The following is a 9,847-nucleotide window of genomic DNA, read 5'->3' on the forward strand; positions in this document are numbered from 1 at the left end:
TCTACGATATGACAAGTGGCTTGATCTGCAAGCTCTTCAGCGATTCTCCGAGGTAAGTAGCGCATGGTGTAGTGGTTGTGGTGGCTTGACGGTTACAAGCCAAATTATTGATAGCAGTGCTTTCTGTGTCAAATAAATATGCCCGCCGAAACATGTAAAGCAAAGCTGACTGGCTGTGGCGTTTCAGTAGTCATCTTTGAATGCGAATTAGCGCTAATCCTGAGGTTCAGAGCTTATCAAAACAGTCTAACACTTGTGCGACCGCTTATAGCGCTTTCAAATTAAAAAAAAAAAAAAAAAAAAGGCCGGAGCGGATTTAAAGCGATAAATTCCTTGTGAGAAGCTGGGCGGGATATCGTATCATCCCGCGTGCACACTGCTACGCACTCTCGCGCTACTCATTGCACATCATCCCCATCAGCTTCCATGTGTGCATGAACGCTACCGAGCCTTCTACTCGATATAACTACGTAAAAACCCTACCATTTTGTAGTCGAAAGGCACCAGCGCTCATGCTCCTAGGGATGATGGCATGGGGCCAATGCTCTCTGGCGCGTAACGGCGTTGTGTCGTTTCTAGCAGGCGAGCAGTTTTGGCTACTGTAAAACATAATATACATTAACGATTGCAGTTGACTCGTGCCCAGTCACCGAACGTCTGCTGTAATCATTCAGTTTTTTTTTTTATTTTTTTTATTATTTTTTTTTTACGTCAATTAACTTAGGCACACTTATGCAAAGGCATATATATATACCCCTGCTCTCCAACTCGGTTGTAGAGCTTTGGGAAGGTGCTCTCTTGTCGACATCGAATTTAGTGAAACTGTTTAACGTCCCGAATGCAACCAGTGCTATGCTGCTTTTCGATCTTGCCTACTAGCACAGCATAAGGTCATCAACATAAACACTAGCACACTTAAAAGTCAATATTTTTTTTATTAAATTAGGGAAGTCCACGGAAACACAAACTGAGAAATACGCAAAAGGTTGTTATCAGCACAAGTTATTTTTTAATTTGCTTCATGTATTAGAAATACTCAACACAGAAATTTCATAAAATTTTATGCAATAATTTAAACAATGTAAGCAATTTTGGATTTGGCCCTTATCGATATGAAAATCTATATTTGACCCTACTTTGACTGAAAATTTTTTTCAGAGTCATTTCTAGTCTGTTTGTGAAAATAATACATGTAAATGATCATACTGTGAATACAGCTGATGAAGAGTTGTAATATTCATTGTCACACAATCAGCAGCACTGATTTGCTCTAAAGTGAGCAAATAAATGCTTAGTGGGCTTCTGCTTCAAGCAAAGATGTGAGGCTATTTTCTATTGGTAGAAATTAGTTGGAATGTGTTTAATGAAGAGCTATTTTAATTCAGTGCACCATTGTATTGCCGGGGAATGGTAGATGCACATAGGATGCAAAGCGACAAGACAGCGGCAAATATTGTCGTTTCTTGCCAGTTTCGGCTATTTGCTTATGTTGCTAAATGCAGAAAGCCGCTGCCAACAGGCTAAACTGAATGTAGTCTTTTATAAGTTATTTTGCGAGCTTTATGCACAAACTGCTTCGTCTGCTGCAGGCCTATGTTCCCAGTGTTTTTATCTTCTGGCTTCAGATTTTCCTGTGATCTCTTCGTATCCTAGACAGTGATAAGGAAGTAGCTATGGAGAAGCAGTAATTGAATTTACACTCGCAGTAGTCCACCCTATCATGCTAAAGCTGAGAAAGAAAGCTGTCAAGAATAAAATAGATTTGGCTCATTTCCATCTGCACATCAGCAGAATCTGGCTCATTTTTGATTTGGCACATGATTTCTGTGAAATTCCTGGTCTTTATTTACATCCTTACTGTCTCAAATCGTTTGCAAAAGTGAGATGTATATATGATCTTTCAATTACAAAAAAAAAAAAAAAGAAAGAAAATAACCTAGTGTAGGTTTCTGAATTTCGCTTGCTTTGAAAAAAAATAAAAAATCAAGTGTCGATGATAGCGTTGAAAAAATCCGGGAGCACTGCGGAATCTACACTGCAGAAATGTGAAAATCTAAGCGTTGCTGGTGCACACGATGCATCACGTTTGCTCTCATCATTATGAATTAAATGCACCGTCATTATCATTGCTAATGTCATCACTGCTAATTCCAACTTCATTGTCATCGCTACTGTAGACAAGGAGAATTTTGATGTGTGTTTCACGATCCCGAGCGTTGCACAGTTGGCTAAAGCGCTCGGATGGGGATGCGAGGGATAGAGGTTCGGCTCCCAGCGGAAACAGGATTTCGATTTTTTCTGATGGCATCATCATGACGTCATTTGATTGACAGCTATAGTGTGACCAAAAACGAATGCCGACAGTATGAGCCATTAAAGATTTTCACCTTAAAATTGATGGGCCTGTACGAGGTAACGCTAGTGAACTCGTCCAAAAGCAATGCAATAAGTATTATGATACGGCACAGTAAAGAAGGTGCACACTGAAAGATTATTTTCTCATGACCACTTTATAGGGACTCTATAAGCGATCGTTGCTTGCAGCCGCTTCAATTTTTCCTCCTCAGGCGGTGCACGCAAAGGAAGGCCCCCGTGCTCAACTGCTGGGGTTTCATCATGGCACAGCAAGGCAAATTTGTCGACCGTCTGTGGCTCAGAAGGAGGACTTCTCTGGGCACAAGTGGAGCCTGTGCAGAAATATCAGGCACTAATGTGTACCAATGCCATAGTCTGCCAGTGGGCCATTTAAAGGCAGGCGTCACGATGCAGGTAAGCCTGTTCAGTCATGTCTTCATTGCAGTAACTAGCTGTAATATGTTTTTCATATTCAGGGGAGTGCATTTCCAAATTAAAGCCTAACATCTCTGCTGCGAAAATTCCACAAGTACTTTTATATTTTTTGAGTGGTTTTTGGGAAAGGGTACTCAATGACCCACCTCATGAAAAACAGCTTTTCATCTGTAAAGAAACGTGGCACTTAAGTATGTGATTGTGGCATTTTATAAATTTGTAGGAAAAAATTGTATCTAAAAACTTGCAACTGTAATTACATCTCATTATACAGAAAGAACAGAGGCACCTGTGTAGACCCGCATTGGTTATATTTTTAATTCTTGTTATCTTTTAGGGATCCTCAAGGAGACGGTGCACTTTGAGAACCTGCAGAAGATCACCATGGGTCATAAATATGTGATCTATAGTGATGCAGCCTACCCCCGATGGCCTCTGCTCTACAAGCTGTTTGGAGGTGCCGTACTGCAGCCTCATCATGTTGCCTTCAACAAGGCAATGAGCAGTGTTAGGAAAGATGTAGAGGGGGGGTTTGGCAGCGTAGCACGGGATTTTGCTTTTATTGACTATTTCAAGAACCAAACTTTGAGATGGTAACAGGTAGGGCGCATGTATAAAGTTGCGCAATGAACTGCTGAACATCTCTGTACAGCTGTCATGTGTCTATGTACTTTGTCTTGTGTCTGCCTCAGTTGGTCAGTACCTTGTGCCTTTTCAGACATAAGTCGGCCTACGTCCTGCGGTCAAAAAATTTGGAACATTTTTTTTTTTTTTTAGGCTGCCTTTCTCAGTAAAATATAGACAAGCATGGCAAGCAGTGACCTTCATAGTTGAGGCATTTGTCAACAGTCGCAGAATTCATCTCTGTATTCCTTACAGCAATAATTGCAGCATGCAGTGGTGCATATCTTGTAAATAGGGTAAGTGCACTAGGAAACTTGGACATTAGAAACAAGTGGACAGGAGGCTTGCAGACTCACAACTGGATTTACTAAGTAAAGATGACACATATAAAGTGCACAACACCGCATGCTCAACGCTATACTTTTGCTTGCTGTATATATGTCCTCTTTCGGTTAGTAAAATACAGTTGTGAGCCTGTGTACGTCCATGTCCACTTCTGTTTCTGTTGTCCGTGTTTTCTAGAACAGTTGCTCCATTTCCAAGATGAGCATCACTGCATGCAACAATGCTACCCAAAGATTTATGCTGTTCATTTGTTGACGCTGTTATGCCGAGATGCAGCTTTATGAATTTTTTTTTATGCGAGATGCAGCAATATTTATCTCGATTGATTGCAGCAGTGCATGACTACTTTCTCGTTGTTCTCGTCTCACAGTGTTCAGCATGACATGGTGTGTGCGTGGTGGCGTTTAGGGTGGCGTGTGATAGTGTTCGTGTTCAAATGCAGGGGTTTTTGCCTGAGTGTTGTGTGCAGCGATATGACAGCTTCGGTTTGCCATCTCGCTACTTGGCGAACTGAAAGGACGCGATGACTTTGGTTCGGCGTTGTCTCCCATGCTCCTTTGACTGCGTGACCGTCTACCGGTGAACACCTGACAGCTGCGCTCCGGACCAACGGCTTCACTTGTTCCCAACGCTATCTTCGAACTGTTAGTGGCACGAGATGCTTGTGACCGCAAATATGCACTAGACCACTAGTCTGAACGCTGTACTTGAGTTGTGCTGCGTGGGCCGTCTCTAGTGTTTCACCCGAACGGTTGTGTGTGCATTTGTGTATTGTCTAGATTAAGGAAAGGTGGCATCTGAGTTACAAAAGTGTCTGTATGTGTGAAATGCCATCTGCTTTGGCGAACCACCACAGCTTGTCTTTGTCAGGCCGTCTGACGGCTTCAGTGAGAACCTGTGCTACCAGATGCAAAAAGTGATGATGCCATTTTATGGTTTTTCACTTCATGCTGCTAATTCACAGCTCATGTATTCATTGATCGCATGTGCTGCTAGAGTCATTATTCAGAGTTTTCTGTACACTACTGAATTAATTGTACTCTCATTGAGCTGTCATGTTGTCATCATGCCCGAGACGCTTTGCATTGTAGCCCCATCCAGTAGTGCAGCCAGAGCTCGAGTTTTACCAACGTTGGCATCAACGAATGCCGCAGATGCCCTCTCCCTCTGTTTCTGCACTCTTTTTTTTTTTTTTTCATAAACTAAAGTCGCTTTTGAATCTCCTAGATTTTAACCCTGCAAAACTGTGTCTAGTCAGGCCAAAGCTATCACGCATATCTTTCTTTTCTTTTTTTTGCAGTTGTGGGTTTCGTGGACCCTGAAAATCACTTCGTGAGCCCTTATTAGAGAAACACTGACCTATGATATGCTTTTAGCAATTACCACTATGTGACGGGACATTTTGAATTTCTTTTGGTGAAGTGGTGACCACAGGCCACTAACAGTGTTTTCAACGTTGTAGCTGAGGCTCACTTGAGAGAGGTTGTGCACATATTTTTTTTTTCGAGTCATTGCATATGTTTACAATTTTAACAACGCAATTATTTCTTAAAATATGCAATTTAAAATTAGTGTAATGCCCTTTGCAGATAATTTTGGACCTGTATTTGCGAAACTGTAGCCTTAGCTACTTATGCACCATAAAATGCAAGAACAGAAACACACCGACAGCATTTGTGTTGCAAAAATGTATTTGGGATTTATTTGGCAAAGTGAACATGGTCGAGAGAGTTTTGGAGAAAATAAACTGGTGCTATCTGCAATGTGATATAGTGCCAACATAAATAACTTTCATTCTTTCATCAACGCAATCAGCATCTTGTCAACTGATTGCCAAGATTTCACCAGCTGATCTTCATATGTCCATCTTCACACGGGGCAGTGTTCGTCACCATGTGCTGCATAAAACATCCGTGTTGTATTCTTCTACCTTCCTGGAATGAAAAGGCGCAGTGTTCACAGAAATTACTGTAAAATTAAAGCTGTTATGAGAAAGCTGGAGGTTGTTTAATATTGCTCTCCATGCTGGTATTGCAGTGAATAACTACGCACATGATTATTCATGAAATGTCTGGGCATATGGCATACCCCTATATCATGGCACAGAAGTGCACCAGTCTCCTCTTGTGAATGCACCTATCAGGGGTGGAATTGCCGCTCCATTTGCTCCATTCTGCTCCCAAACTGCTTTTCCTGCTCTATCCTGCTCCAAAATTCAATATTGCTCCGAAACTGCTCCAAACTGGCTGTTTTAATGTTCTACCATCAAATTTAGTGCAACACGCAAACAATATGTCTTTGCACCAGTGGCAAAGATATAACGCATCTAGCACTGGGCTTAATACAAACGAAATTTTTGTAAGGGAAGGAAGCATGTGGCATAATAAATATTTGTTTGTAAGTAAATTTAATATGAGTCACTGGCGATTGGAGATAATTGCAAAAAAAATGCACTGTGCATGTGCCGTAGCACCTCCTCTCAGCCTTTTGAATCGCCGGTGGAGGGAGAAGCAAGAGCAGCAAGCGAAGCAGATAGGCGCAAACTACTGTGAGTCGTTCGGAAGGAAACTTGTCCGACTGGAAAAACCACATGAGTTATTCTAATGGTTGTGGTCTAAGAACAAGCAGGCACTTATCGAGCCTCTTTTTTAGTAACAAGCTTGTCGGGCCTACGGCAGACAAAATCATACTTGAATCGTAATGGGTTGGTACTCCAAAGATGTCACTCACTAGGAAGCGTCTCAAGGGGAATAGGCCATGGTATATAGCAAGTACAAAAGGTTCATGGACAAGCAATTGGGTATTTTGATAATTATGAATCTTAAACTAGAATTTCATGAAAAAAAAAGACAGGAAAAGAAAAGGCAGTGAATTCTCATTGTAGCAATCTACCTGGTGTGATTATATAGCTGTGAACAGAATTGCACACAGGTTGTAGGGTATATCCCTTGGCACTTGCCCCAAAGGAGAGTAGAATAAACACAAATAGCATGCCTGAGTAATCACCATTTGAACGATTTACAACAGTCACTAACAGTGTTTCACAAGGAAGCCTGCTTTGGCCACTGTTGTTGAAAGTGTTCATCAAAGACATTGCCCACATCGACATATCCATTAAATTTGTCGTACATATATAGGGTGGATCTGGTACATATGATATAGGCGTGTCCAGAAATCTAAAATATAAATCGAGAGACAAAAAATTTTGGGAAACTACTGTCGAGCTTACGCCCTGAAACTCTGCTAGGTCTAATCCGACTAGCTGACGTCGCCCATGTCCAAGGACTCCAGGCCGTCATCTTTGCGGATAAGTTGACACCTATCTTGCTCCTGTTGCATATTTATTAGTTTTGCCACCACCACATGCAGATGACTGTTCTATTATGACCGGCACAGATGCAGACACGTTGACAAAGTAAAGCAAAGCCTTCCTGTTAACATTATTGTTGTGGCTTCAATCAAACAAACTTAATATAAATTGTTCAAAGACAACGCTAATTATTTTCCCAGAAAAGAATTTTTTTTTTAATCGTGCTGTCAGCAATGAGAGCCGGAACATTACAATTGTAGGCTCGCAGAGAATACTAAGTGTCACGTTCAACAGTAATCTATACTGGGACTTGCCTGTTGCTGGCATATGCAAAAGATTTTCCATGGTATTTGATGTTATTTTATGTCAGTGAACGCTCCTTCTGATGCACATTGAAAACAAATTGAATCATTTTTTTACATCAACCAATGCATTAAGACCACAGTGGAGGGTGGAGTAAACAATAATATAATTTTGCCATCCTTTTCTTGAGGATAAATAAAATTCACCAAATGGGTAATTGCGGTAGAAATGTCTATAAAATATTACTTCTGAGCTTTTGCGTTGATTACGCACATTATGCTCTTAGGTCATGGTGCAATGTCCTAAGAGCTGGAAATGCATCACGCGTCCAGGCAAACATCACACAAAAGTGTGAAGCCGCAAAAAGAAAAAGCATATGGGAACTCCCCACGCTTTGCCCGATGATGAATACATTCTGGAGAGGGGTGCCTGAGGGCACACTGCACAGGAAGATACGGTGGCTGTTTGGGAGAAGGGACATGGCCGTAAAACCATTACACTGATCCATTAGGAGTTGAGTTCTACAGATGCTGTTTTGATCCGCTGTTATGTGACATCAGACATGCCCTGTGTTTTTCTGGCAGACAGACTCCTTGTTCGACTATTGCAACGCTATCGAAGTGAAAAAGGAAGTTTCTATGTCTCCTCGCCTGTTCCCAAGGTATGACTGCAGGAACATTGCTTACCAATACTGTTTGATTGAGGGCTGGATTGATTGTTTAAAGGTTTCTTGTGGAGTAAAAAAAAAAAACAATACTGGCCCTGGGCAAGAGGCTCAATAGTCTATCATTGCTGTGAACTTGCTTTTGACCTTTTGCTGTTAAGACCTTTGAAGTATGTACATAAGTCTGCAGAAGTGCAATCAAATTTCATTGTTTTTGTTCTCTCATCTTCGAAACGTCATTCTTCTCTCAAACCGAAGACTCAGTCATGCCACCAAATGGAGTGTATACGTTCAAAACAGTCTGAGACAAGCATAACAATACACAAAGCATTGCGATGGTCTCGTGAGTGTGCACCATGAACATGAAAATTTGTGAACAATTTGTTTTCCTACTCATTTATTTCATTTATTGCTGCTTTCATAGACCATTGCATTTTGTATAATGCACTGTTGCTGCTGCTGGTCCGTGCATAGATTTGGCATGAATACAAAAGCTAACAACTAGGTTCTAGTGCAGTTGTACTAAGCAGTCTTGAGTTTTAAACTATAGTAAGTTGTTAAGGCATTGAGATAAATAAAACTTTTTACAAATTGGTACTGCTCAAAATAACCTAAATATGTCCTCACCCCTCAGGGGCACTGACTGCAGGCTTGGTGTTGACGGCAGCGGCTCCACACTGTGCAGACTTGTGGCTGTGCCATGGAAGCAAGCAAACAAATGAAAGAAATAATTATTTCTGCAGCCATGAGATCTTAGGCTGTTTTCCGGTGCATAACAACATGCACGAGCTTACTTTAGCACTCTGGCTAAACCTTGTACACAGCAGTAAGAGAATCAAGACTGAACGTTGCAGTGCTTTGTAAATAGCTGTAACATGTTCAACAACAACATTGAAGAAAGTAATATAAGAAGTGTTGTCGCTTACTATTCCGGGAGTTGTCATGATTGCTTTCATCATCATGAGTCTCTCTGGGCACCATGTCATTCAGGCACTTGCAATCTCATTTTCATCTGAAAGGGAATAACCATACGAGACACAGATGACTGGTAATTAACTTGCCAACATAATACAGGATCTAATTGTGCAGCTGAAAGTTGCGCCAGGACACTAGAAAAGTGCCACGACGCAGACACTGTTGCCTTCATTCAATGCAATGGTCCTTAAAAAGGATCCTTTTTTAATTTTCAGGTGTTTTTATAACACAATGAGCAAACCAGTTCAGCCTCTGCGACTTGTAAATGCTAATGGGACTTCCAGTGCCTGGATGTTTTGTCCAACAGCATAAAATATTGGCGCACTTCATTTCACGTGCTGACACGGGGACACAAGTTCATAAGCTTGGAGCAAAAAAAAAAAAAATAATAAAATAAATGACCTCTTGCAATATTTGGCTTTGGCACTGCATTCAGCATGTGCTGTTAGCTAATGGTGCCAGACAATTGTCTGAGAAGATAAAGTAAATCATCTTGCAAACAATTTTCATTTATTGTGGCTCCTGGTGGCTGTGCACATTTACATGCACATGTAAACAAAAGCAGCTACACGACGTGTATTATATTATGCAACTCGAGCCATGCTCAGCAAAAATGCTGAAATATCATGTATCTAATTCGCACAACGTAAGTGGCTTTTTACTTTGCGCTGCTATTCCCCAGCAATCGACTAGGCGGTGTTCAGACGGGCGGGCCGTATGTATCGTGGGAAAGCATCATCCACCACCACTCCTACTCGGAGCGCACGCGATCGGCAGGCGCCGAGTCACTGCCATTCCGAGCTACTCGAAAGTGCCGTTTTCCTCACATATGATAA

At 41.4% G+C, this 9,847-nt stretch overlaps 1 protein-coding gene and 1 long non-coding RNA gene across 2 annotated transcripts; one reads left to right on the forward strand and one right to left on the reverse strand.

The window, feature by feature from the left end:
* On the forward strand, window positions 1–3,225 carry LOC146199713 (uncharacterized). The gene is made up of 3 exons (XM_084592803.1): window positions 1–52; window positions 2,568–2,769; window positions 3,128–3,225. The coding sequence occupies exons 1-3, from the start codon at window positions 9–11 to the stop codon at window positions 3,191–3,193; spliced, it is 312 nt and encodes a 103-aa protein (XP_084448929.1). The 5' UTR covers window positions 1–8; the 3' UTR covers window positions 3,194–3,225.
* Window positions 3,226–5,338: 2,113 nt separating this feature from the next.
* On the reverse strand, window positions 5,339–9,053 carry LOC146199714 (uncharacterized). The gene is made up of 3 exons (XR_014704767.1): window positions 8,963–9,053; window positions 8,664–8,729; window positions 5,339–5,693 (listed from the first exon to the last, which is right to left on the reverse strand). It is a non-coding gene; the product is annotated as an uncharacterized LOC146199714 (long non-coding RNA).
* Between the last annotated feature and the right edge of the window lie 794 nt (window positions 9,054–9,847).

Source organism: Amblyomma maculatum, chromosome 2 (assembly GCF_055883805.1).
Source record: "Amblyomma maculatum isolate TAMU_Amacu chromosome 2, ASM5588380v1, whole genome shotgun sequence".
NCBI classification, from domain to species: Eukaryota; Metazoa; Arthropoda; class Arachnida; order Ixodida; family Ixodidae; genus Amblyomma; species Amblyomma maculatum.